At 48.2% G+C, this 27,286-nt stretch overlaps 2 protein-coding genes across 7 annotated transcripts in view; one reads left to right on the plus strand and one right to left on the minus strand.

Annotated features, from left to right (window-relative positions):
• The first annotated feature begins 5,942 nt into the window (after positions 1 to 5,942).
• Positions 5,943 to 14,536, plus strand: SKP1 (S-phase kinase associated protein 1). Its single transcript, XM_050312436.1, has 6 exons — positions 5,943 to 6,037; positions 8,480 to 8,576; positions 10,332 to 10,405; positions 11,576 to 11,719; positions 12,377 to 12,517; positions 13,270 to 14,536. Exons 2-6 carry the CDS (start codon positions 8,480 to 8,482, stop codon positions 13,303 to 13,305), a joined length of 492 nt encoding a protein of 163 aa, XP_050168393.1. The 5' UTR covers positions 5,943 to 6,037; the 3' UTR covers positions 13,306 to 14,536.
• Positions 14,537 to 16,054: 1,518 nt separating this feature from the next.
• The window catches only part of TCF7 (transcription factor 7), a 68,241-nt gene continuing 57,009 nt past the window's right edge, over positions 16,055 to 27,286 (minus strand). For 4 of the 6 annotated variants that reach the window (XM_050312406.1, XM_050312404.1, XM_050312405.1 and 1 more), the window contains 3 exons: positions 25,431 to 25,479; positions 23,312 to 23,384; positions 16,055 to 19,846 (listed from right to left, as the gene is read on the minus strand). In XM_050312406.1, coding sequence (XP_050168363.1) covers positions 19,492 to 19,846; positions 23,312 to 23,384; positions 25,431 to 25,479 — 477 coding nt within the window. In that variant the 3' untranslated portion in view covers positions 16,055 to 19,491. The remainder of the gene's footprint in view (positions 19,847 to 23,311; positions 23,385 to 25,430; positions 25,480 to 27,286) is intronic. The other 2 variants (XM_050312409.1, XM_050312408.1) reach the window with 1 other exon arrangement.

The raw sequence follows: 27,286 nt of genomic DNA on the forward strand, positions 1-27,286 counted from the left end.
CCTCCTACACAGGAAAACATTTAATTAACTTCAGTTTTGAAAGGAAAAATGAGACAGATTTGAAGTGAATAGATTTGCCAGGGATTTTCCCCCTTCATCATCTATCTGCTCATTTCTTCTGCCTCTTCTGTATCTTAGTCTGGTTACTGTCAAAATCCCTCTGGAAATAGAGAAAAAACTACTGAGAGCTGCCAATACCTGCCAATCCATGGTCCATAGGAGGGGAGTTTTATTTTTTTAGTAGTCAAATACTGAAAGGCATTTTTGTAAAGCAGTTGTGGGTTAAGAGCCTGGGACAAAGTCTTGGACAACTTAAAAATTCAGCCTGAATCTTAAAGAATTTTCGTCCTGTACAAGACAAAACCAACCCCGTTATGCAAGGGCTGGCTTTATTTGGGGCCTTTTTTCATAGTTCAATAAACACATTCCTCTGTTTTTCCCCTCTCACCCCTTTGTTTCCTTAGTAATACTGGAGTGCAGTTCCTGCTGTTGGAGAAGCTGTGACCTCAGGAGGGGGCTGAAGGATAAGTGTTCACTCAGGAGAAATGGTGTGTAAGAAGAGGCAAGTGTGATCACAGCTCTGAATTTCAAATTAAACACTGCTCCAAGTTCAGTGAGTTGAAGGTGTGGCCCCACTCCCCACCCCCTTTTGCACCTGTCACACACTCATTTATCACTCTGCAGTTGCTGCCTGTTTGCTCTCAAGGCAGAGCACTCAGTGAAACTCGAGGTGTGTTTTAGGGGCTGTTGCGTAAGTTAAAGCAAATTTTACCCAAGAGGGATGGCTTTTTAGTGTTCCAGGGTTTTTCGTGAGCTTGGATTTTGGAGCCAAATGCAAGCCATGATTTTTGAAGCCCTGGAGAAGGCATTGGGTGCCCACTGTGTGTGCTACAGCAATCTCAAGACAGCGTATTGGTGCTCTGCAAGTTCAGGAGGAGGTTGGAAACAGGTAAAGAGCCAAGTGAAAATCACACTGGACTGTGTAGAAATCTTTCAGTACCCTGAACACACCAGCAAAGCCCTGCAGAGTCAGCAGTTCATGAGTCAGCCTTCTGTGGTTTTACAAAAAGTTATTTCAGTGCTCTAATTCATTTGGCTGTGCTCCTTTTTGGATGGGAATAAAGGCAGGCTGCTCTCTTGAGCAAGGGACCAGAGTGCTCTGGCATATGGACAGGAAAAAAAGGCTGAAACAACACTTTTGGTTTGAAATTAAGCAGGGCTGCATGTTTTAGCCTTTTAAAACCTGTGCTGCAGCTTAAAAGCTTTATTCCCTAAGATGGGTTGAACTACTGATCTCTTAATTACTCTCTGGTGAACAGAACTGCTTTGGGGTGGAAATTAAACTGATTGCTGCTGGTGTATAAAACATTACTTGTTAATAGTACCTGGGACTGGTGATGGAGCATCCTGGATGAAAACTTGCAGGAAGGTGATTGTGAGGAGAAACCTTTCCTTTTTGCAGCTACTGATACCATTGCCCAGGGTTGTATAAATCAAACTAAACCTTTGCTATCTGGTTGTCTTGACTTTTGTGTTCATCTTCCTCGTCACATTTCCCCCAACCACATCTGGATTTTTGGACGTGGGTGCTTGGTGGTTTCTTTATATTTTTTTTTTTAATTATTTATTTCATTAAATCTATAACCAGTTTTCTGGATTATGCATTTAAACTCGAAAGTGCTGAACTGTCGAAGAGGAATGTGTGCTGTGTACATTGCTAATTGCATGATCGATTGGGATGAAAGGCTTTAGGCTGGCTCCCAACTGCCTTTATTTTTCAGGAGTTTGAAAAAAAACACCCCCCTGCACCCAGCCTAACCATAAATCTTGTGGGAAACCCTTTCTGGCGGCAGTCGGTGCAGGAGTGGGCAGTGACTGCTGCTCTTTTCCTTGTTTTATAAGGAAAAAGGAGGGGCCCTGGAGGAGCGCTGGCTGTGGTGTTTCATTCCACGCTTGACCCACTTTCCAGGCAGCTCTGCTCCTTTCGCAGCGCCGCGTTTGTCCCGGGGGAAGAGGAGCACAGCCGGCTGCTGCTGGAGCGGGACCGTGCCCGGGGGAAGGAGGGGGTGCCACCCCCCGGAGAGAGAGAGAGAGGCTGGGGATGGATTCTCTCATTGTCTGGTCATGAGTTTATCCAGCTTTAGCTTTAGCTCAGCCATCTCAAAATGCTACAGGACCGTCCCTTTTTCCCTGGAATCTCCTTTAAAAATGCTTTCAATTAGCCTGACTCCTGAAACACACACTCTTTATTCCCGTGGACTTTGAAACCTCAAAGCGACTGCTCGTTCTCATCCGTGGCGTCAGAACCGCCAGAGCCAGGCAGCCCCGTAGAGCCAGCACAGCTCCCTTCCCCTCGTGCTGGTAGCAAGGATACATCAAGGATATTCACAATTTTATGCGTTACCACTTAACGTCGTTCTTAAGGCCACGCACAGCGAGTCTGCGCTTCCCCGGGAGTTCCTGGAATGCTCGGGAGCATCTCCCGGGATGAGCTCCCCGGGAGCGAGCCCCGGCGCCACCGCGTGGCACTGCCCGGCCTGCCCTGCCTGTGCTCAGGCGAGGCTCACACACACCCTGGCTCCGGGCCTGGCTCCTCCGAACGCTCCAGCTGCTCTCAGGGGGTGCCAAAGCCACAGCTGGTACAAAAATCACTGGTTAAAGTGTGTGGAGGTGGAGGGAGGATGAGGTTAGGAAGTAGATGCTGCAAATAGGTTTGAGGTAGGTGTTTCTATTTTTAGTCTTTCCCCCCTCCTCCTTCATCTTTAGTTTTTAAACTCTCTCGAATCCCTGCAGTTATGTAAGGGGAATGTGAGCGGAGGGAGAGGAAGAAATAGAAGCTGAGCATGAAAAAAAGCCAGTTGGTCTCTGCTTGGCAGAATTTGGTGGTTGGATTTGGTCCAGCTCTGGGACCCCCAACAGCAGGAGGATGTGGAGCTGCTGGAGTGAGTCCAGAGGAGGCCCTGGAGCTGCTCCCAGAGCTGGAGCCCCTCTGCTCTGGAGCCAGGCTGGGACAGCTGGAGGGATTCACCTGGAGAAGAGAAGGCTCCAGGGAGACCTTGGAGCCCCTTCTAGAGCCTAAAGGGGCTCCAGGAGAACTGGAGAGGGACTGGGGACAAGGGGAAATGGCATCCCACTGGCAGAGGGCAGGGTTAGATGGGATATTGGGAAGGAATTCCTGCCTGTGAGGGTGGGCAGGCCCTGGCACAGGTTGCCCAGAGCTGTGGCTGCCCCATCCCTGGAAGTGTCCAGGGCCAGGTTGGACAGGGCTTGGAGCTGGTGGAAGGTGTCCCTGCCCATGGCAGTGGGGTGGGACTGGATGGGCTTTAAGGTCCCTTCCAACCCCAGCCTTTCTGTGATTGATTCTATGGCCTGGACTCTCTCCCAAGTGCTGGGCTCTGCCACCGACCATCTCCTGCTGCTGGGGTACAACTGGAATGAAGTGGCTCCTTCTCAAGGATGCTGCTGCAATACAAGTTTTGATGAAGTGGAAATGCAATAATCAGCTTTTCATATAATTAGCTCCTTCAGATTTGTACTGAGAACAAGAATTTTCTTCTTGTGCTGCTGCACTGTTGCAAGACTGCTCTAAACAACAGTGGCACAGGCCTTTGAGCTCAGCAGTGTCTTCCTGCCATCTCTGCCACATGAATAATTCTGATGTTTGCTGGTTTTACACTGAACCAGTCGCTTCAATTCTTTTCTAACTTGTTGTTGTGGCTGCTTGTTTTAAAAAATGTTCTTTATCTTTTTTTATTCCTGAGGGGGGAAAAAAAAGAGGAGGATTTTTGCAGCATTCTCTCCTAGATGGAGATGAGGTTCTTGTTCAGATTCCATGGTTGTACTTGGCTCTCTCTGGTTCAGGAAATCCAGGCTGAGTTCTGTGGGGTTTCATGGAGCAAAGCTGAGCCCTTTCAAGCCCGATTGTCATTAGACCTTGACAATCCCATGTCCCGCTTGTGGTACTGAAAAATAATCAGTGTGTTATCTTCACAGTCTCTAAATCACCAGCAGCAGCAAAAAGAAGGAAAAAAAAAAGGCAATTTCTCAGTCGAAGTGGAATGTGAGGTGTTCTGAGGGGCAGGAGGCTCCGTGATTTGTGCCTGAGAGAAGCAGCCCGGGAGGGGATGCGGGGCTGTGCCCAGGAGCTGCTTCCCCCGCTCAGCCGGCTGAGCCCCAGCTCAGATGCTGCGAGTATGTAGGTCAGGGCTCTTCTGGATCTGATTAAGCGTTAAACCAAGCTCAGTTGCTCCAATCTTTTCAGCTATTTGCTTTGGTGTTAAAGCTCCCCCGTCCTCCCCCTGGCTCGCAGCGGTGTTTGCCTCAGCGGCGGTGTCCCCGCGGCCGAGACACGGCGCGGTTCTCTGCGCTCGGGGGGATCGAGGATTATTTTGCGTTGCAATCGTTACCTACGCGCGGAACGATTGAAACCGGGCCACCCCTTTTCGGAACGGTGCTGTCCATCGCCTCGCAGCCTTAGCCGAGGATCGTGAGGGGTTTTTTTGGGCCACCAGAGGCGGGGCTGGGATATCGGCGCCGCGGCAGCTGCTCCTGCAGGGCAGATAACCGGAGGCATCTGGAGCGCCGGGGGGTTCTCGGTACGATATGTGGGGCACTGGGCCGGTCTGTGCCAGCCTCTCCTGGGGCTGGGCGCTGTTTGTGCTGCTTGGACTTCCCCAGGCTTCGAATTCAACAGCGAAATCCCCCCCAGGACGGGACTCTCTCCTTTGGAAAGCTGTTCAGAACCGTACCAAGCATAAATCTCATCGGGAGTATGATTTTGAATTGAATTCACCCCCAGCTATGATTAAGCAGGGTTTATTCTGACCTTTTCGGACAGGAGTAACGCATGAGGTGCAGTGTAAGCTTTCAGTAAAGGAAACTACTGGTGGATGTTTTTCAGGTCCTTTCAGGAAACCAGCGGTGGACCTCAGCTACCTTAGTGCACTCAGACACTTCCATTCTTCCTCAGGTGAAATGTGTCAGTGAGACAGAGATAAGATGCCATAAAAAAGAATGGAAGAAATAGGCATCACCGATTTGTGGTAATTACGTATTTTATTGCAGTTTGCATCTTAAATGAGAGAGGAATCACTCAATGCAAGATTCCCCTTAATAACTTTCGAAAGGCATGAAACAATCATTTAAAAAAATATATAAAATCCAAGCCCAGAAACACGTCTTTTTTTCACCTAATGGCTCGAAATTTAGACAAAATGTTGGTTTGTTCATTCCAAGAGGGTACAGGGACAATGCTGTTTTTATAGGGAGTGAATGTGGTTCTCAGCACTGGAGACGGGAGTGATTTGAGGGGGGGCAAGACGTAAACACGACGAAGGTACAATCACAAACTCTCAGCAGGCGTAGTTTGGAGGCTCCACACTCTATGTGAGGTTGTCACTGTGTAAATATTTTCCCTCCTTAAAGGCCACACCGGGGGGGGGGGGTGCGGAGCCAGTGCCGCCCCGCCAGCACAAGGCGGGCGCCTCACGCAACCACGGAGGGCGGCCAAAGAGGCCTCCCTGCTCCAGCAGGGCCATCCCAGAGCACAATTAGGATTGTTTCCAGAAGGTTTCACCGCCCACGCTGCCGGAGGGATCCCCGGGCGGGCCGTGAGGGGGATCGGGGCCGGTCCGACCCGATCCCCCTCACGGCCCGCCCGGGGACCCCCGCGGAGCCGCCGCCTCAGCCCTCACGGAGGCCCCCTGCTCCCCGCCCGCTGCCTGACAACCCCATCACCCCCCGCTCCGCTCCCCGCCCTTTCCCCAGCTCCTCTCCCCGCTCCACACCCCGCGAGAGGCATCGCCGCTTCCCATTTTCCCCCCCTCCGCCCCTCTCCGCGCCACTCCAAGCTCCCCTCCGGGGCTTTCCTCTCAGGCGCCCGCCGAGGGCAGCCCGTCGGTTGCGAGGCGGCGGGTCCTTGCCTTTCTTCCCCCGCCCCCCCCGCTATAAAAGGCGCCGCCGCAGTCGGGCCCCGAGCGTCGCCGCCTCCTCCCCCTCACGGTGCGAACGGAGCTCCCGCCGCCTCCTCCCGTTCAAGGTGAGGCCCGAGCGGGGCCAGGGGAGGGGGAGGGCGCTATGAGGGAGCGGTAGGAGCGGCCTGGAGCCCGTGTGGTCGCTGCGGGGGCCGCGGCGGGGCGTTGGGTGCCGCCGGGCCCTGAGGGGGTGAGGGGGTTGAAGGGCTGAGCCCGCCCGCGCTCTGAGGGGACGAAGCTCTTGAGGGTCCCCTGTTGGAGCTCCCCGAGGTGTGGGCAGCCCCCGGGGGGTTGGAGCCTCCGGGGGTGTGGGCAGGGAGGCCGAGGGAGCCCCCCCGGGATTCTCAGGGGCGGGTTGGTCTCACCGGGTGACCCTCCGGGATGGGGCTGAGCGCGGCCTCCCGGGATTATCCCTGTGAAGTGGTCGCTGTGGTTCAAGGTGGGCTCTGACCGCCCCCCTTTCCTCCCCCCAGCCTGTTCTGTTGTGTTGCTGTCGAATAAAGCTTTTGGGGCTCGCCTGCTTAGTCACCCCTTGGTGCTGCTGCCCAGGGACCGGCACCTGCCACAGCTCTGCTCCATCTGCTGAAAATTAATTTTTTTTGGTTTTTTCTTTAATATATTTTCCAGGCAACTGAGCTCTGCGGTGTAAAAATAACGAAATGTGGGCGAAACCCCGAGTCGTTATCAGTGATGAGGCAGCAGATTAACTTCATGTTCCCTGTCTGAGACCCTCAGCAGCAGCTGAAGGGCTCGTTTAGGAGCAGATTTGGGTGACAAGAGGGTCTCGCTGGCAATCCCCGGGCAGCATCCCCCCCAGCCGGCTCTGCTGAGCAGGATTATGTAAGCCGGGCTCAGGAGGCTGGGTTTGTTCTGGAGAGCTCCCAGGCAGCCACTGCAAGAACAGATGCATCAAATTTGAAATGTGTGCCCACAGCACTTTTTCTTTTCCAGAGCATCATCACTCAGACTGCTAACCCAGGATTTTATTTTATTGATTATGCAAGTTTTATTTCTGCGCACACGCGTGTATTTATGTATTTGTACCTTTGGAACAATCATGACCGTGCCCCTCCAGAACACCCATCTTAATTAGAAGTAGCACTGTCATATAGGGTTTCACTGCTGTGTAAACATTAACTGGCTGCTCGCTGCCAAGTGGAAATTAAAGCAATGAGGGCTCCAGGCTGGTGTGAGCTGCTTAATAACGTGTGTTGGCCAAGCCTCCCTTGGCCTGGCTTTGCAGCAGCTCCGTCAGGCTCAGCCACACTGATGAGCTTTCAAAAAGAGGTAATGCAAGTTTGCTGCAAGTGGCCCAGCTAATTCACTGTTGGTAGCTCAGGTGCTGCTGCCAGGAACTGGTGTGCAAGGCTCCTAAGTTTGGTGGGGGAAGGACACTGGAAAACTGAGATTGATTTGAAATTCTTTGTTCCCAGAGCTGTTGGGTGCCTTGCAGGCTGTACAAACACACGCTTCAGTGATCTTGAAGCAGGTAACTCCAGGGAAAAAATGAAACTGTTGCAGTGGTTTGCTGCTAACAAAGTAAAGGAGCTTACAGCACATCCTACTAGCTGGTTGAGAACCAATGTATGGAATTTGTATGGGCAGACAGCCGTGTTTATTGTGTCCCTCAGATGGTTCCAGTGCAGTGTTCTGTCTGCTGTGTCATGTGCTTTACTTCTGGGCTTGAGTTGTTAAACATCCAGAAAGATGTTTCCCTGTAAAATTTGTGTTTCTGCTGATGGCATCTTTGGAGCCTGCTCCTTTTTGTTGTAGGTAGGATCACAGTTTGTTTGAGAAACTTCGTTAAAGTGCATGGTCATGTCAGGTACTAACGAAGTGCTGATCTAACTTCCTGCTTTGCAAGAGCAGCAGTGAGTGCTGAAACCTTCCTCCTAGGGGTGTATTGCTTTTTAATCTCTTGAGAAAACCAAACACTGTTCTGAAGGAAAGCCTTTGATCCTGAGTAACCTGGTTTGTTTAACTGTGTTTGGAGCAGGGGAGGCTGGACTAGATTGTCTAGAGTAATTCCTTCCACCCTCAGTGTTGTCATTCTGTTCCAGAGGCTCTCATTTGAAACTGCTTTTGAGATCTGACAGCACTTGAGCAAAGCGAGTAGCAGTTGTTTGGATTTGGAGATAAGTAGTGTTTGGCAAGTGTTGAAAATTAATTCAAGAGAAAATAGCTCCAGTGTTGCAGTGGAAAAAAAAATAAAAATACAAGCACTATTGACAGATGCATTCTATGTATTTTATGCTTTCACGTTAGAAAAAAAAGCTCTTAAATTAGTGGTAGGCTTTGCTCAGTCCTTGTTTCTTAATCATGAGGATTAATGAGTTTAGGGCTGTTGATTCAAGCAGTGAATAATCCGAGTGTGCTCCAAGTGGCACCAGGCTCTGCTGTTGGGAAGGAGCAATAGAAACAGTAGAGGTGATGGACATCTTTGGGTCAGCTAAACTTGTAACATCTGCTGAATGCTGGGTGGAAATAACTGTCAAATTCTCTTGCAGATGCCTTCAATTAAACTGCAGAGTTCAGATGGAGAGATCTTCGAAGTTGATGTTGAAATTGCAAAACAGTCTGTGACCATAAAGACTATGCTGGAAGGTAAGTGTGGGACCCTGGGGGGTCACAGGGTGTTCAAGGAGGGCTCTCGAGCAGGAACTGTGATGGAGCAGACAAACTGGCACTGTGCTGGAAAAGGATTCCTGCTCTGGAGCAGCTCAGTGTGCCCTGCCAGAACAGCTGGAACAGTGGCTGCTGTAGCTGAAGCTGTTCTGGGTGCAAAAAGATCTTGTTAAGAGCACTTACAGGGATGCTAGTGAAATATAAGCACCCTGCCTACGGTTTTGTGAAAGCTGAGCAAACAGAACATTAATAACATTAACAACTTCGGTTTATTTAATCACCCAAACCAATCTCATAATGTAAATATCACTTAAAGGGAGTGGGAGATCATAAATAATGCAATAGAGAGCTGAAGTGAAACCTATATTGTGAGCTGGTGGATGCAGTTAAATTATTTGGGGTAAATACTTAAGTTCTGATCTCCTGCTGACATAAATTTGAAACAAAAGAACTTGTGGCGGGGGAGGGGAAATGTGCCAGATGGCTGAGATACAGAGCAAACTGTGTCTAATCCCTCCAGTGCAAATCCTCATTGTTTACTGGGTTGGTTTTTTTCAAGTTTTTTGATGTATTCCTGAATTAACTGAGGAAAAAAATATTTCTGTAGATGTAGTTAAAATGATGTTTGGTTGTGACACCTTATAAGAACAGGGCTGAGATACATCAGGCACTGAACTCTTCCATTTGAATTAAGGAGGTTGGTTATTTCAGACAAAAAGTTGTGTTAATATCCCACTGGTAAGAACAACTGACTTGTCTAAATACAGAAACAATACATGTTTTTTTTTATAATGTTCAAATTTGATCAGTGACAATGGTCATAAGGTCTTAAAAATGAAGTTCCTTGGGGATGTAGAACTGGCTCATCTGTGCATGTAATGAGTGAAGGTCTGTGCAGTTCATTACATAACTAATTACAAGATGTCTTTGACAACCAGGGTGTTATCCAACTGTTGGCATTTGGATAATAAAAAAAGCATATTCTCTAACCAAAGATGGATAATGTGCTATTTGTTCTGTGTATCAAGTCCAAACTTTAATTATGTTTTTCTCTCAATTTTTACTTTGATTCCTTAATTACAGCAGGAGGGTAGAGTGACAAACTATCCAGAACTGCCTGGAGCATGCTGACAAGCTTTTAAAACAAGGAGTCTCAGGAGTGTGTGTAGAAATGCTTTTTTGATGAAAGGGTTGGTGCTGCTGTGTTATCATGTGAGCTGTTTCAGCTGGGAAGGATCAGTACAAGGCTGCAGAGCCAGAGAATGGCATCTCTGTGGCTCCAGTATTTACTGCTCATACAGAGCTCAAGGCACTGTCTTTGTCACAGTAGATCTGAATTCTTATTTAAAGATCACTGGAATGGGAGCTCTCACTTGGAGCTTGTGGATTGACCTGTGTAAGTGGTAAAAATGTGTAAATATTTGTCAGACCGTTGAACATCCCCTATTCCCAGACCACTGAACTAGCAAGTTCTGCTCTAACAAGTACCTGACTGCCTATAGGTGATGGTTTGTTGATGCTCTGTGTGATGAGGCAGCTTTATTAGCCATTGGCCTAATCTTGATGTATAATGCAACCAGAGCTCCACAAAGCTGTCTAAAAGCTCCTGACTTCACACTTTGGAGATCCTTTGCTGCCAGTCATTCAGCCTCAGCGCTGTGAAAACAGTGGAGAATTGGGGAAGCATCCCAGTGGTCTTGTCTGCCAATTGCTAAGTCATATTTCCATTTTTAGATTTGGGAATGGATGATGAAGGTGATGATGACCCAGTCCCTCTTCCAAATGTGAATGCAGCTATCTTAAAAAAGGTAAGATGCTGGGAGTGGTTGTGCTGTATGGCAGCAGTGAAAGGTGAACTATGGGATAAAAATTGCTTTTCATGTGCTGGCTACAAGCTTAACCTAATCCGTGTGCATGAACATGGCATCTGGGGTATTTGGGAAGTGGGGGGAGGCTGGCAGGAGGACACAGGGGTGACCTGGAACAGTCAGCTGGAGGCCAGGTGGGCTTCCTGAAGTGCTGGGGTGGTGCTGGACATGTGTGCACACAGGCATTTCATGCTGTTAAAGCACTGATTTTAACTGAATTCTGTGCACTGAGGTGGCTGTTCTGTAGATGCAGGTGTTCAGAGAGAGGGTTAAGGCCAGGCAGTGGCAGTGACAGCGCTTAAGGGACATTTGTGCACTTGGTGGCATTAAATTCACTCCCAGGCCATGGTGACTGAGTCACGTGAGAGAAGTGTGGTAGTGTGTGTTTGGCTAAGATGCTTCTTGCTTTGAAATAGAAAGTGTGGGGCCAAAATAAGCACTGGACTGTTGTGCCTGTTTTGGGGTAAATACAGGGTTGGGAACTCTTTCCTAGTGAGCAGACACACAAATAACTTCACACTTGTGGAGTCTCTCAGGTTGGTGAAATGCAGCAGGATTTTGCTTGCTGTAGATCCCTGCTCCTTTTAATTGTCTGGTGGTGAGATTGCATGTTCCCAAGCTTGTGTGGCTTGGTTGTTTTTTCAAGGCAAACTTGCCAGGTGGACTTTGTTCTGGGGTGAGCATGACCTGCTGGTAGCTGTTACCACTCTGTACTCTTCCCCTGTGGAGTATCCTGCTTAATAAAAATTACATTTCTGCAAACAGGTTGAACACTGCAAAATGAGGCTTAGTTTTCTTGGTACAGTCCTGTGTGTGTTAGCACAGGGTGTAATAACTTTACAGCACCAGCAGCTGGCTTTTAAGATTAAGTAACTGGTGTGCTGCTGACTCATTGAGATTTCTTAAGGCTGGGATTTCTGCTCTGGGATTGGGGATCAGTTGTTCTACAATGAAAATATTGTTGATTTGAGCATGTTCATACAGGATTCTAACAGTAATCTAGAAAAAAATGTACATTTCTTCCTAAATGAAGTTAAGTTATATTTAGGGCCTCATAGGAGAATTGCTTGGATAGAACTCTAATATCAAAACTCTAATATCAAAAATTAGGTGATTCAGTGGTGCACCCATCACAAGGATGATCCACCTCCTCCTGAGGATGATGAGAACAAAGAAAAAAGAACAGATGACATCCCTGTGTGGGATCAAGAGTTTCTGAAAGTAGACCAAGGAACCCTCTTTGAACTTATCCTGGTGAGTGTGTTCAGAGAGTGCAAAGGCTGTGCCTGTGAAGTGAGCTCTGTTCGTGCACTTGAGAAACAGCCTTTGTGCTTCCTGAGTAACTTCCTTGGGAGGGGGATGTGGGGAGGGCAGGTGGTTCTGGTAACTCCTGGCTGGCACTGGCTGTTAGTGTAATGCTGGCATTAATTATACTCATCAGTCAATCAATTTGCTGAATATTGCTGTCTTTTATTCTTGTGGCTCTTGAGTCTGAGCTGATGAGGGCTTATTTCTAGTAATGGAGTTCTGGAGATCTGCACACAAATTAAAATACAGCTTTGACTTCAAATCTGTACCTTGTATGGTCCTGTGAGCCCACATTACCTGCCTTGGCTGGTTACCAGGACTGCAGCACTGAAGATGTGGGATGTTTGCAGACTCCTGAAAGCCCTCTGCAAAAGGAGCAGCAGGAGTGTGTATTTTTCATGGTACAGATGACTTTCCCCTTCGTTTGGCAAACAAGCTGTAGGTACTGTCACTGGAAGGTTCCAGCTAGAAGCTTCTCCAAGTGGAGATGATCTGTTTGCAGTTACAGTGTTCTACAGTTTCACTGTAAGCATGACTTTGGTAGGACATCTGCAGAGGCAGAATATTGATATGGAGGCTTTAAATTTGGAAACTCTTCTACAGGCTGCAAATTACTTGGACATCAAAGGTTTGCTTGATGTCACGTGCAAGACAGTTGCAAACATGATCAAGGGGAAAACTCCAGAAGAAATTCGCAAGACATTCAATATTAAGAATGACTTCACTGAAGAGGAAGAAGCACAGGTACTTGATCTGGGTTTAATTATAATTTGGCTGGCTTTTTGTGCTGGATTAGTGTGTGGTGCTTCAGAATTTAATCTAATGCAACTGACTTGTTAATAAATGTAAACTAATGCATAAAATCCTCATGACTGGGTTGCTACTGGTAGAAAACTTTTTGGTGTCTGCAGCAGTTGCAGCCCATTGCCTGGAAAGGTCAAAAGAGAGCATATTGATTTTTCTAGCTCCAACACATGTCTGGTAAGACAGCGTGTAGGATTATTTGTGGTGTCCTAGTTTGCTGTTTGGGAGCTGTAGTGCTGAAGATACACTGCTGTGTGTGGCTGCAAAGGTAAGATGTTTGGGTTCTCATCATTAAAGAACTCACTGATCTTAAAACTTGAACAGCAACCAACTGCAAAATGGCAGAGCTGGGAAAGAGCAGAACAAGATGCCTTGGTTAAACACCCAGGCAGGGTCTGGACACTGGGATTTGTCTTCAGTGCCATGTCATGAAATGAGCAACTTGGACTTAAAGTAATCCACTTGCTTTACTTGGTGGAAAATTTCCCAGTTTTGCTCAAATCTGGGCACGAGAAATAAGTTTCTTGGCTTATACTGATGAAAAGGTCAGTTTGGAAGACTTGACTTTTTCTAATTGCAAGCCCTGCATGAAGAGTTAAAGCTGCTCCAGGCTGATGCCTCCCTGCAGGAAATAATGCTGGATGCTCATGGGAATTTCCAGCAATGTATTAACAGTGAAACTCTTCTTTCAGGTACGTAAAGAGAACCAGTGGTGTGAAGAGAAGTGAAGTATTTGTGCCTGACACTCGAACACTGTAAGGATTGTTCCAAATACTAGTTGCACTGCCCTGTTCATAATTGTTAATATTAGACAAATGCAGCAGCAAATGAAGTTGTGTTAGCAGGATATTGTTCCCTTTGCATGTGTAGTGGTTTTTTGAGTACAAATCTAAATCTTCTGAGTTTTTACTAGTGTAATTGGATGTCTTTTTACTTTGCAAAGAATAAAATTGAATTAAGTGTGGATTCTGTATGGGAAGTAGCACTTAAGGTTATCATTTTCATTACACTTTTAAACTATTCAAGTCCAGTTACAGTGCTGAGGATTGTAAATAAAAACATCAGTGACTTCTTCCTCAAGAAGAGCAAAACACTTGTATTTACAGGGTATTGATAGTTTCAGAAAGACAAACAAACTTGAGTGTGTCTTGGGGAACTAGGTAATGTAAAAAAAAGTTACTGGATTTCTTCCAAAAACATTGTGGAAAAATTAGTGTCACTTAAAGCTATATAATTTTCAAGATGGTTCTTGTCCTGCATTTAAAAAAAAAAAAAAATTAAATATTTGACCACTTGCTTGTCCTGTTAGTCTTGCCTTATAGACTAGTGAAAATGTGATCTAGAACTAAGCAAACTCCTGACAGCTAAATTTGAATACTTCAGCCATGTCTTGAAGACCTGCCTCTAGCTGGTAGCAAATAAAGTGTGTTGCTTTATGCACAGGATGGGTGTGTTTTTATACATGTTACTGTTAAAAGTGGAACCCAGATTTGACCAAAAATGACTGACATTACCAAAGTTAATATTATTGACCTGTGCATGCCATTAGTGGCTGGTTTTTAGGCAGTTTTAAAGAACCCTTGTGATGTAGCTCTTGAAAACATGGTTTCATGTGTCCACAGGAAATCTTCTGCCTCTGTTTGTGATACTTCAGCTTGTAGAGACTTAATTATTGCATACAAAGCTAATGCAATATCAAGCTTAACTTCTTTGGACAAAGCCACTTGCAACTAGTTAAACAGTAACTGGTTTTCTGATTTTTATTTTTTTTTTTTTTACAGTTCCCTTATAGGGAGTAGGGGATGGTTGTGTGGTAGATCTTTGAGGTGTGCTCTTAGCTTGTATTGCATTCCATTCTCTGTATAAACCTTAGAGTAGAATGAACCTTAATAAACATACTTATCTCACTTTAAATATCGGTGTTTCACTTCTGGATTAATAAAGGGCTTTTAAACTTTCCTTTGCAAATGGTTCTAGTTATTTGGAGCTAGACAATCTTGCTGTCACTTATTTCTGAGTGTACAAATAACAGCACTGAGGCAGTGGGTAATTGGAACAAAGCAGATGTCAAGATTTTGTTAAATGACTAATGCAGGACAGTGGGCAACTTTCAAATGAATTTGGGTGATGGTTAAACATCCAGGTGGATGTTTTTTGATGCTTGCTAACTTTTAGGTAGTCCTTGATGTGACTGTTCTGAAAGCATGAATAACTTTCTCTAAAGGAGCATTCAAACCCAAGCTTTGGCTGCAGCTGCTGTGCTCCCATCTGCTCACTCCTGAGCTGCTGGGCCTGCCTTTGTGCTGCTGTGTGTTGCACGGGTGTCTTAGATATTGTCAGTGGGCAGAAAATACTCCACTGCTGCTCCTGGACATGCTGAAGGCTTTCCAGCAGCCAGTATTGCAAACAATGCACCTCAGTTTAGAAGTGCTCCCGGAGAAAAACCTTCGCGTGACGTTTCTGCGGCTGCAGTTGTTGTTGAATATTCAGTTTGTCCTGGATTCTTGTAAGAAACAAATCCATCTGTGTGTGTAGTGTTCCAGAACATTCCAGTTCACCCTCAGAGTGCTGTGTGGCTCATGCAGAAGCCTGTGCTGGAATTGTGTTTGGTAGGAAGCTGTATAAACTCCTGCAGGTGGTTTGTCATGAGACTGTGTGTGTGTGTGTGTCAGCAGCCACCGCCGTGCACGAGGCCTCACGGTGCTGCAGGACAAGGAAGAGAGTTTTGTTCCTCATTGCGTGGCCTGTCCTTTGTTTGCCATGCCATGAGCACACCTGGGGAAGGCCTGGCAGTGGTTGGAGCCCCTGTTCCTGCAGCCCAGCCCGGGCTGCTCCAACGCTGCAGCCGAGGAGCTGCTGCTTCCAGGCTGTGACACGGTGCTGGTGACCCTGGGGCAGCTGTGGAGCTGCAGGGTAGGGCTGCTCTGTGCTCAGGGCATTCTGCAGCTTTGACAGATTTTTAATACTCTTAGTAGGTAGTTAGGATTCCTTCCTGGTTATTTTCACTAATTGAAATTCCCCTGTGGTAGTGACTCAGGCTTCAGCCAGATTCACAGTCTGGAGCTGCCTGGCCTGGATGGCAGCAGGAGAACTTGGGGTTTTTTTTTTAAATCTCTCAGTTGTCTCACCCACTGCAGTGACATTATGATGTGCTCTAGAGAAGGACACTCTGCTGAGACAGCTTGGGCTGCCATGTGTTTCCTGCTCCAGCTCAGCCTGTTCCCTGCCTGCTGCTCCAACAGACACTGGGAACTCTGACATTCCAGACAGGGGAACACACTGATTGCCCACTGTTAAACTTTCTGTTGCTGTTTAACTTGCATGGTGCTTCCTTAACTTTATTTTCGTTTAAGTCATGGCATGCTGAGGGATCAGGCTCCTCCTGGCTGAAGGGATTATGTGTGGGGGCAGGGAGAGGCTGGCTGTATCAAGAGGGATTGTAGAAGAAGGTGTATTTCTTCTTACTCTTGCTTAACTACTTCAGTCTTACCCTTTGAAGACAACTGGCAGTTATTCTAAAAACTATTCATACATGCAAATGTTGAAGGGGAAAAAAAAAAGGCAAGCAGAAATCCTCTTGAATGCTAAGAAATAGTTATTTGAGAGTTGGATAGGATTATAATTTCCAGTGGCCTCTTTTGAACAGCCAGTCTGGCAATTACTTTATTTATAAAGCTATAAACATATTTTGAACATAAAAGCCAAAAAATACAAACTCAGTGAAGTAAAAAAATTACAACAAATGATGGATACTCATTGGACAAATGAAAGTACAGCTGCAAAACATTTATCCCTGCTACATACATACAGTGGTTTTACTTGGTTTAATTAAGTGGTACTTCCATGACTTCTACATTCAAACTGATTTCAGGAATTCAAATGTGTATTTCAGGAAGAGTTAAAATTGCTGTAAAATAACTAAAAAAAAAAATTCTCATTGAGATAAAAATGTAAGGGCAAAGTTTTCCTTCTATTAAAAAAGAATATTAACACAAAATAGCAACACTTCATATAGCAGTTCTAAAGACACTTTTTTTGGTATTAATAAGAGTAGCTTTGTTTTGGCATCAGTTATCAGCTGTGGGGCAAGGAACAGAAGTCAGTTGTGCTGTTTTGTCTTGGAAAGGGGCAGCTTAAAGATATCTCTTCTGTGTTTTGGAATAAAAATAAGTAAATTTTCTGTGAAGTGATTAGAGCATATCCCAAGGGGGTGTTGTTTCTAACCTGTATGCAGAGAGGAGCACGGGCAGGCCGGGGCAGAGATGGGTGCGAGTGCTCCGGCTCTGGAAATGCTGCTGTGCCACGAGGGCACGAGCAGGGAATGCTGGACAGGGCAGGTGGGTGGAATAACAATGATGAGAGGAGGCTGTAGTGCAGATGGGCCTCTTGCTGGTCAGGGCAGGGACCACAACACTGAGAAAGGGCCAGAGGAGCCTTGAAATAATGGGAGAAAGGCCCTGAGTGTGAAATGAGTGAGGGCTGCTCTGGGTGCTCGCACTGCCTCCTGCTTGGCCACATTCGTACTGGTCAGGGCCTTCCCCTCAGCTTCCCCTGCTCTTACCCCCACACACATCTGCTTTTTGCTTTGTACCTGCCTTGCTTTGCTGCTGTTCCATCTTCCATCCCACCACGAGGTACCCGTCGGGTGTTGGGTTACACCAGCTGTACACCCAGGGGGGTACACCAGGCCAGGGGGCTGGGCTGTCCTCTCTGGTGTCCCCAGTGGGTGACACTTGGACAGCACCTTGCAGCAGAGGCTCTCACAGCAGCACATGCTGAGCTGACACATGGCCACTTTTTTAACAACATTTCGTTTTGTTTTGTTTTTAAATCAAGTGACTGGAGAGACCATGTCAGATCTGGCAAGAGTCAGTCTGCTGAGTTCCTGTGTTCAGCACTGGAACCTGCTGTTGGCTAAGCTTGCTAAAATAACTTAAAATGAGCAGATTGCATATTGATCTAGTGCTGTGTAATTGACCCTGTGAGTGCAGTCAGTACAGGTGGCACTGGGTCAGGAAATGCTACTTCTCCGAGGGTTAAAGTGGTTCAGACTTTAAAATGACTCTTTGCAAACTTGTCAGGTTTGTGCACGTAGCTTTCAGTCAGTGCTTCTGAAGTTACATTTACACAGGAGAGGAATAAAGCAATAGGTTTAGATCTTCTAAACTAAAACCAGAAATAAAAACATCTACACGGCTACAAGCAAAACTACCTAAATAAAGGGAATAAACCCAAAGCTGCTCTACAGACTAATCAGGTTTGGCTTTTCTTAAATTTTTTTTTTTTATTTTTTTAAAATTTTAAATCTTTGAGGCATAAACTTGTTTAAAAAGTTATGTTTAGTCCAATGTAAAAAATTAGGGTTTGTGTTTTTGCGTTAAGAAAAAAAAATATAAAAATATTTTGTACATTATAAAGGTTCATCTTAAATTTCTCGCAGTTCTACAATAATATTACTACATAATTTGTATTCAGTACTCCAGAACCTATCTATCAAATAGGAAAAAAATAGACCCCCTCTCCCTGTGTGTGGTGTCATTTTTCTCTTCAGCAGTCTGGAATATGTTTCTTTCAAGCAGGGAGAAAATTGCACTGGACTAGATTGTGATCTCTGTGAGAAGTCTGTCAACCTGAAGTAAATCCAGAACTTGGAATTATTTGGGATTTACACCAGTTCAGGGAGATCATAATCTGTCCACAGTGTTTTTTGTTTGTCAAACTCAAAGTATAAATACAACACCAGAAACCGGTAAACGCTTTCAGGCTGGAGAGAACACATCAACATTTGGTGTCGGCAAGGGGGTGGGGGGAGAATCAGAAAAAGCCAGAATAAGGTGTTTTAAAAAGTTACACACTGAATCACGAGAAACAGGGTTCTGATCTCACCAGGGCACGGCCAGAGGGACACCTGCAGCCCAGAGCAGGGCAGCGCTGCTCTGCTGGGGCTGGCAGAGCTGTGCTGGGGCACAGCTCACACCGCTCCCCGGCTGAGAGGAGAAGGGGCTGCTTGGCCGGTGGGATCCTCAGGGCCTCGCCCACGGCCCACCCTGCCAGGGCTGCTGGCTCCCTGCCCGCCCCTGCCAGGGCACAGCCAGGGCAAGGCCCACAGAGCAACACAGGCATTTCTGAGGCTTTGCCCAGCCTGTCCGGTGGGATTTCTGACCGTCCTCATCTGCAGAGGACAATCCCCAACAGCCAGGGAGACCCTGCACCTGACCGGTGCCCCAGTGACCATCAGCCCTTCCTGGGCTCAGTCCACGCTCCTTCACTGGCTGGTGCTGCACAGACACGTCTGTGTTGCCTGTGAACACCTTCCTGTTCTCAAACAAGGAGTGTACAAAATTCACCTGGCTGGTTGAAGCATTTCATTTCTCTGTGACCCGCTCAGATCAGAGCGCTGGCACCGCTACGGTTACTTTTCAGACATGAGGGCTTTTAAAAAACGCTCCTATTCCAGCTTTTCCAGCTCCATGGTGGAATGGCTGTGGGAGATCTGTGAGTGACTACACTTTCAAGCAGCTCAGAGGGCAGGGGGTGGAAGCCAGGGTTAGATGGACAGCACCTACCACCTACAGCAGCAAGCTGGGGACTGGGCTCTGCTCTCTGCCACGCTGGGAGATAATGCAATTAAAAAAAAAAAACAAAACCCAAAACAAAACAAAAAAAGCAGCACAGGGCAGGGACAAAAGGCTTGTTTACTCATCAGCACTTTAAATTTTGGCAAGTACTTATCTTTGAATTTTTTTTTTTTTTGAAATTGCTTTTCTACCTTTATCACCCGTCCCCTCCAAAAAAAAAAAAACACCAAACCAACCCCAACCGGAGGAGTTTTCCATCATCCTCGAGTCATCCCGCTGCGTGTTTGGCGGTGTGCTGGGGGTCTGGCCGGTGCCCGGTCCCCGTTCGGGTGGGCACTATGTGCCCGCGGGGGCGCGGCTGTGCGCGGGGGACGCGGCCGCGGAGCGCCGGGAGCCGGGCCTGGAGGAGCCGGGCCTGGAGGGGCCGGGTTTGGAGGGGCCGGGTCCGGAGGGGCCGGGTCTGGAGGGGCCGGAGTCGGGCGGGAGCTGCGCGGACACCGGGCGGGGGTCGGGCTGGTGGCGGAGCGCGGGGTCGGCGGGGGCTGCGAGCTGCTCTGACGGGAAGGCGGAGGGGAGGCATCGGAGTGCGTCCGGAGGGGATGGAGGCGAGTCTATAGCACTTCCATCGGAAGAAACTGGGCTGGTACAGCGTCCTTCTCCTTGTAGGTACCGAATGCACTTCTTTTTCCTCCTGGAACAGCGCGCAGAGAGGGCTCGGTCAGTGACGGGGGGGGCACCGGCAGCTGCAGCGCTGCGGGGACACCGCCAGGGGGCGCCGGGAGAGATCCAAGGGGAAGGGAAAGGGTTCCCAAAAAAAAGGGGTTCGAAGGGAAAAGAGCTCCAGGGAAAGGGTTCGTAGGAAAGGGTTCCAAGGGACAGGGTTCCAAGGGAAAGGGTTTGTAGGGAAAGAGTTCCAACGGAAAGGGGTTTGCCCGCAACACGGGAAGAGGAGGAGGAAGAGGAGGAGGTAATGAAACCAGGAATAAAAATTAAAAAAAAAAAAAAAGTAATAAAAATGAAAATAGAAAAAAGGAGAATAGAAAAAAAAGAGAAAAATAATAAACCAAATAAAATTGGAAACTGTAAAATGAAAATAATAAAAGCGGAGCAGTATAAAATAATAAGAATATAAATAATAATACTAAACACGATAAAAATAATAACCCCCCCCAAACAATAATTAAAATCAACCCAGGAGGTCACTCCTCACCAGCCACCAGATTCTGGGAGGCTGTGTGGGGTGATCATCTCATGAGTTCAGGACCCCCTGGGGTCACCCTCCCCACAGAGCCCAGCGGGGCCCACGGGACACACGTGTGCTGGTGTCACGGGCAGCCACACCGCTGTAGTCAGCAGTGTGAGTGGGACACTGCTGGGACACTGCCCTTCACAACAGTCCTGGCTTTTCTCATCCCAAATCCGAAGGTCCCAAGAGCCCATTTCCCAGCACCTTCCTAGACCTGTGCACAGAATCACCTACTTAGAACCACAGAGTGGTTTGGGTTGGAAGGGACCTTAAAGCTCATCCTGTTTCAACCTCACGCCACAGGCAGGGACACTTTCCACTAGACCAGGTTGCTCCAAGCCTTGTCTAACCTGGTCTGAGCTCTCAGTTCTTCTTTTGGCAGCAGGAGCCCCTGCTCTCAGCTATTTGTGCATCTCAACATATTTCCCATCTCCAAGAACAGCTCAGTGATGCAGCTGAGTGCAAAATGCCCAACAGAGATCAGGAAGAGGGAAGGAATTGGCCTGGGACTGGCTGGAGATGGTTGAAGGTTGTCTGAGGTGTCACTTTGGATGCTGGAGCAGTCCAGGTACAGAATGACAGTACACAGACACCAACTGGGGAGAAAGATTTGGCAGCAGGACCAGCCTCCCCTCATCCCTCCTGGAGAAGACACTCAGGCTTCCCACTTGTTTGGATGTCAATGATTTGGGGGTCTCAAAAATACCAGTCACACACCACTTTTGCTGCAGCTGGTTTGGCACATGATTCCTCCAGATCCCTGGGCAGTTCTGTTCAGTATTTACCCTGGACTCCAGGTGTCATCTCATGCACCTGATTGTTTTAACTGCCCCTGGCTGTCCAGAGTCAGTCCCTCACACTGTTTTGTCTTTACACACTCTGTTGAGCTGCTTTTCCTTCTCTCCATGTGACAGATCCCTCGTGTCACTTGCTGTGGGTCCTCGAGCACCTCTACAGAGATCTCAAACGAAAGAGCCCTTAACAGTAGCAAGGGGACAGTTCCTCTGCTGGAGATGGCATTAATGACTTTACTGCTAAAACAGGTAGAAGAACATCTTCCTCCCACCCAGCTCCCTGCCCTGGCTGCCTCATTTGAGGAAAACAGATGAAATGAGACCTCGCTAATGCGGGCACACACCTCTCTTTGATCTTCCTAATGAAAACCCAGACACTGTGAGAACGTGCATTAGCTAGGCCAGTATGAAACATGACTTGCACTGGATGTGAACGAGAGCAGTGCTGTTACTGCTGTCAGTGCCACCGTCAGCCATGCTGACCCAACTGATGCGACAGGGAACACGACAGCCCCGCGTTAACTCGCAGGGTATTTTCCACGGGTGGCAATTCCCCGGAGCAGACGGGCCTGAGGAGGAGCTGTGTTCCCCACAGACCTCTCGGGAGTAGCTGCAGGATGGAGTTTCAGTGACCTGTGTTAAGGTGACACGGATCTGCCCATGGGTTCACTGGTCTGATTTACAGTGATGGGCAGAAAAAAGCAGGTGTGACACTACAGACTGCTGGTACGGACCGGTCCGTGGGATCTGCTGAGGGGGATGTTACACAGCTAAAGGGGTTTATCTCCCTCCTTTTAGGAACTTATCCCTCTCCCCGTAGGAACTACAGGGTGAAAGCTCCAAAGCAGCAACATGAATCTTAACCAGGTCACCTCTCCTGTGGATGGAAATCCTCCTGGGGAAGTTGTTCTCTGCAGGTGACCAGAGCAGGCAGCACAGGAGCCCTGGAGTGTTAGTGCAGGAATTGCAGAGCAGCTCTGGCTGACCAGGGTTTGGTTACACAGGGGACACAGGAAGAGCATGCCAAGGTCTCTGAGCACTCCAGCAGCCTGTGTTAATTGGGAAGCCGTGCAGAGGAGAAGCTGAATTCAGAGTTGGAGTGGAGGCAGAGCAAAGGTGGAGGAAGGCACAGGGCACCCACCCTGGCTGCAGGAGGGATGGGGCCTCCATCAGCCCCCTCTGAACACTCAGATATTACTGAGACACTAAGGGAGCTCTGTCCAGATTCTTAGTTGTTAAAAAACGGTGCTTGATGACACCACCTGGGGTGTAAAAGGTGAGCAGGGAGCTCTTGTGGCACCCCAAGGTGCAGGAGGGGAGCTCAGGGGAGCTGGGGCTCAGCCACAGGGACCAGAATTTGGGGTGCAGCAAGGTCTGGGCCAGATTTGGGTGCACTGAATGATTTTAATCACTTCAAGCAGTACTTTACTCCCAGCTTTTCCTACAGTCCTTAACACATTGCTGTGAACATGTGCTGGAATCACAGACCTCTGTCTGAGCTGGGGCCTCCCTGTGCTCCAGTGCCCAGGCCCAGAAGCCCCCACGGAGCTTTTCCTGCCTGGCTGCCTTTGCAGCCCCCCTGAGCCAGGCAGCACTTGGTTGATGCCCTGAACTTTCCTATGTCCTGGCCATGTCCCTTCCCTGGAAGCCTGAGGGGCAGGGCACTGCACTGTTTTGCTGCTCGAGGCTGTCCCACCCCACCCGTGGTGGGTACTGTGAAATTTAAGGGTCGGGAAGAGCTGGATCCTGAAATACATGGTTAGCCCAGTATAAATGGGAAAAAGAAACCCACTAACTCCTCACTGCTGGCCCTAGGGTGCTGTTTATGTGATTGGAAATCGCTAACGGGGGGGAAAAAAGCCCCACAGCAGGGTCACAGAGGTCTCCACCCTGGAAATTAGCTTTTAAGACCAGGGAATTCCACCAGCTGAGGAGTATGTACAGCGTTACACCAACCCTGCCCCGGGGTGTGAGAAACCCAGCGTGACCCTCCGGCTCAGGCAGCAGCTGCGGGGGATGCCCAGGGCACAGCCATCCCCGCGGGCACCGGGAGGGCACCGCAGCTGCTCCCGCTGTCCCCGCAGCGCCCCAGCAGCGAGGAGATGCCGATACACACCTGCACGGGCCGCACCAGTCCGTTTGTTGGTTGAGGCCAAAGCGAGCTCTGCATTTCTTAGGAGAGGCAGGATCTGAACACAGAAGCATGCGCGGCGAGAATGGGCAAGGCAGAGGCACAAAGAGGAGGAGGAGCAGGAGGAAGAAAAGAGGCAACATCATTTTAGCCACTTGAACACACGACTAACAGACTACAATCCCAAAATTTTTTTTTTTTTTTTTTCCTGCTGGCACCACCTCTCCTGGAAAAAAGTGATCGTTAGGCAAATATCGGTGATCGCTGCTGGCAGCTGGAGGAGGAGGAGGTTTGGGAAGCAGCTCCAGGAAACCTGGGCAATTACGGGGAAATTCAAGGCTCTTCAAATTTCTTAAGTTTGGAGAGGCTGCCAAGTTCCAGAGGCACTACCTGGCTCCTGTGTCTGCATCCTTACCTGCTCCCTGCCCTCCCAGCAGCGACTGCCAGGGCTGCCAGTGAGCTCGGACTGCGCACGGAAGAAAGAAGAGGAAACGTTGCAGAAGCAGCTGAAAGCAGAGTTAGCACCGAGGAGACCTAGGCCAGGTTATTGCACTCTGCCCCCCACCATCCCCCTTCCAGTTTTAATGGAAAAGCTGTTCCATGGCCTTCCCTAAAACGTTGCAGTGTTACTGTTTAATTATGGGACTCATTAGGGTGAAGCCCGATTTGCTTTCAGGCACATCCTGTTTTTCTCTAGTGCTGTAAATGGGAGTTGAACAGCACATTTCTGTGCTGGATTCAGCCTCCCTCTCTCAGGCTGTTGTGTGTGACCAGCAGTTGGTTTCAATCCATTATCATTTTTATATCACACAGACAGGACATATATAGGGATATATATATAAATATATATACACACTACATATAGGCCTAAAAGCTTGTATTCCCCTTATCAGTCTAGACACTGAGCAGGATCAGTAGTGTTAATTAAAGTGAAGACATAACTGCGACAGAGTCATGGAATTGCTTTTTCTGGACAATTCAAAGACGTCATCCAATGGTGATTCATGCAATTAATGAGATAATCTGAACGTTATGAATTTTTGCAGGCTGCAGGATTCTGGTTGCATGGATGTGTAAACCACAGCAATAACACCAGAGCTGGGCCCCCAATGTCTTAACCAACTACTGAACTGCCCAGATGCAGCCAGCTGTGCACCATGGGGTCCCCAGCTCAGGGTGCCAGGCCTTGGAGTGGCTGTGCCAGGCTGGGAGAGCAACAGGCTGACCTGGCACCCTCCCCAGGGGGCATTTCTGGAGAGACAGACAACCAGTGTTTTGCTTAGAAAGCCAATGGCTTATCTTATGGATGACAATAGTTTCATCCACAAGTAAGAGCAGTGAGCAGTAATGGTGAGCTGGAGAGTGGGAAAAGCTCTTTGTGACCCTGTAGGCAATCCCAGAATGGACACACAGGGAAAAACAGGCTGTCTAACTTCCTGTAGATGTGATGCCACAGTGGGCAAGGACAGTTCTCTTGATGGTTTATGATGAATATTCATTGGTACAGATATTGTTTGTTTCTGATATGGCAGAAATGCTTTAGAACAGGAATAGCCTTGGATGATGGGGATACAGTCTCAAATCTGTCAAAAGGGCCTTTCCTCGTCAGCAGTGGGGTGCAGGGAGGCAGCTGGTACTGGGTTTTAGTGTGACTTTGCTTCAGAAACTCTTGGTTATTTTGAAATGAAATCCAAACCTGGGGTAGCCCCATGGGTGATCTTCAATCCTGTCACTGCATTTCATCCCACCCACAGTGCTGCTGGTGCATTTGAGAGTTTTCTTTAATTAATGACACCTGCAGGTCTGATGGGAACATGCACCCTGAATGTTTTCAATAAATTTAGTGACAGTTTATACGAAGTTATAAACAGTTGCCAAAATCTAATTTGTTCAGTTTTCACCCACTCCCCATGTTCTAATTCGAACACGTCTATGAAAAAGTCGCAGAAATGTTAATTTGCCGTGCCTTAAAAAAAATAACAAATGTGTGTTTCTTTGGTTAAGCTCAGGAGAATGAAGGAAAACATGATAAAACACAACAACTGCTTTGGATTGTCCCCTCTGAGCGGGAACACGGGGACAGGCACCGCACGCACGCCTTTACCTGAGTTGGAATCTTGCTGCTTTTCCCGTGTCCGTCTCTTCTTTTTCCCCTGGGAAACCAAAGGAAAGGCTGTTATCCCTGCTCCAGGAGAACGAGGGTGCTGTGCAGGGTGTTTGGGGCTGGGCTGGGTGCTGGGGTGGCAGCTGCCCCACAGGTGACCAGATCTGGTGGTTAAGAGCCACAGTGCTGCTGGCTCAGCCCATTCCAGGGAGAGATGAAGAGGGAAGGGCTGCAAAGGGACTGCTCAGCCTTATCTATCAACAGCTGATGCTCCTGCCATATTCCTCTTCCCTCTTTATGTTTCTGAAAAGCCCTTGGCCCATTTTAGCACCTTCCCTGTTTCCAAAACACGCTTTAATGTGGTGCCTTATACCCAAACTGCTCCTTAACGTTCCCTGATTTCAAACGGGAAAGAAAGTTTAAGGAAATCCCCAGAAATTTATTTTCAAATAACACTGACCTATTTCAGTGCTTTGGCAGCTCTGGACCCATCTCTCACTCTTCTTTCACTAACAAGCAAGCCCTATTTCATCCCCAAACTGCCTCTCTTGATTCACAAGATGCAGCAAGTCCCCTCCTGCCCTAATGAGCCGCTAATGAGGGCACAGCAGCGCAGCAGCAAATCTGGCTGTGAGGAGCAGCAGCTCACAGGGCTGCCTCTGACCCGTGACTTTTTATATGACTTCTTGTGGTTTGAGTGAAGGTGGAAAGCTCTGAGCTGTGGTGAGCTGTTTCTTCACTGGGGGAGCAACTGTATTTCCTGCCCGATATCCGCATCACGTGCTGCAGAAGTGACCTACATTCCTGCTCCTCCTCCTCCTCCTCCTCCTCCTCCCTGCTCAGGCTCCGCAGAGAACAGCATCTCTTCAACAACCACAGCACCCAAAACAGCTGGTTTGCAATGCTGGCAGGACCAATATCCACCTTCTGGAGCGAGGAACCAGCCCGTGATTCCCCAAGGAACCAGATGAATGATGATACAGATTGAGATCTCCACGGAGGGTGTGCTTGGTCTTGGTACCATGTCCTTCAGGTGTTAAAGGCCCTCCAGATGTGTGCCCATCAAAATGTGGGCTGGGGGTTTCCCCTCACCTCTGCTTTTTCTGCATCATCTCTGCCCTCTGTTTTTTAGGGGGCTTTGGGGTGCTCTGGGCTCTTTAAGGGTGTTTTCTTGCCCTTGGTGGAGTTTGGGATTTCTGGAAGGAGGGCTGTGGGCAGTGTGGGATGGATGGATGGAAGCTCACTGGGCAGCTTCCAGGGGAAAGAAAGTGTCTGTGAGGGAAATGATGGAGGCTTAGATCAAAGGGACAGAGTCCTTGAGTGGATGGACAGATATCTGAAGACTTAATGTGTGCTTTGCTTCGGGTCTCTTAACGAGCTCATTGGGCATGTGATATCAGAACAGTCAAGAAAGTCACAAGGAAAAACCTTCTTCAAAAAGAGCCACTATTTTAAATCACAGAATACTAAAATGGTTTGGGTTGGAGGGGGCCTTAAACATATGCTGTTTCAAACGCCTGCCCTGGGCAGGGACACCTTCCACTATCCCAGGTTGCTCCAAGCCCTGTCCAGCCTGGCCTTGGACACTTCCAGAGATCAGGGGCAGCCACAGCTTCTCTGGGCAACCTGTGCCAGGGCCTGCCCACCCTCCCAGCTATCTCAGCTGCTGCCCAAGATGCACAAAGCAGTATGTTTCCATAAAACTGGATTTCCAAAGACCATCCCCATCACCTCAAAGCTCCTCTTCCTTACTACTTCTATTTGTCTGGACAATAAGCAAACAAACACCTGTGGTAGCTGGGGCTGTACCACCCATCCTACAGACAGGCAATAAGCCGGGAGGGTGCTCAAAATAC

The sequence above is a fragment of the Myiozetetes cayanensis genome, unplaced genomic scaffold (genome assembly GCF_022539395.1).
Source record: "Myiozetetes cayanensis isolate MyiCay16 unplaced genomic scaffold, myiCay2020 scf17, whole genome shotgun sequence".
Taxonomy (NCBI): domain Eukaryota; kingdom Metazoa; phylum Chordata; class Aves; order Passeriformes; family Tyrannidae; genus Myiozetetes; species Myiozetetes cayanensis.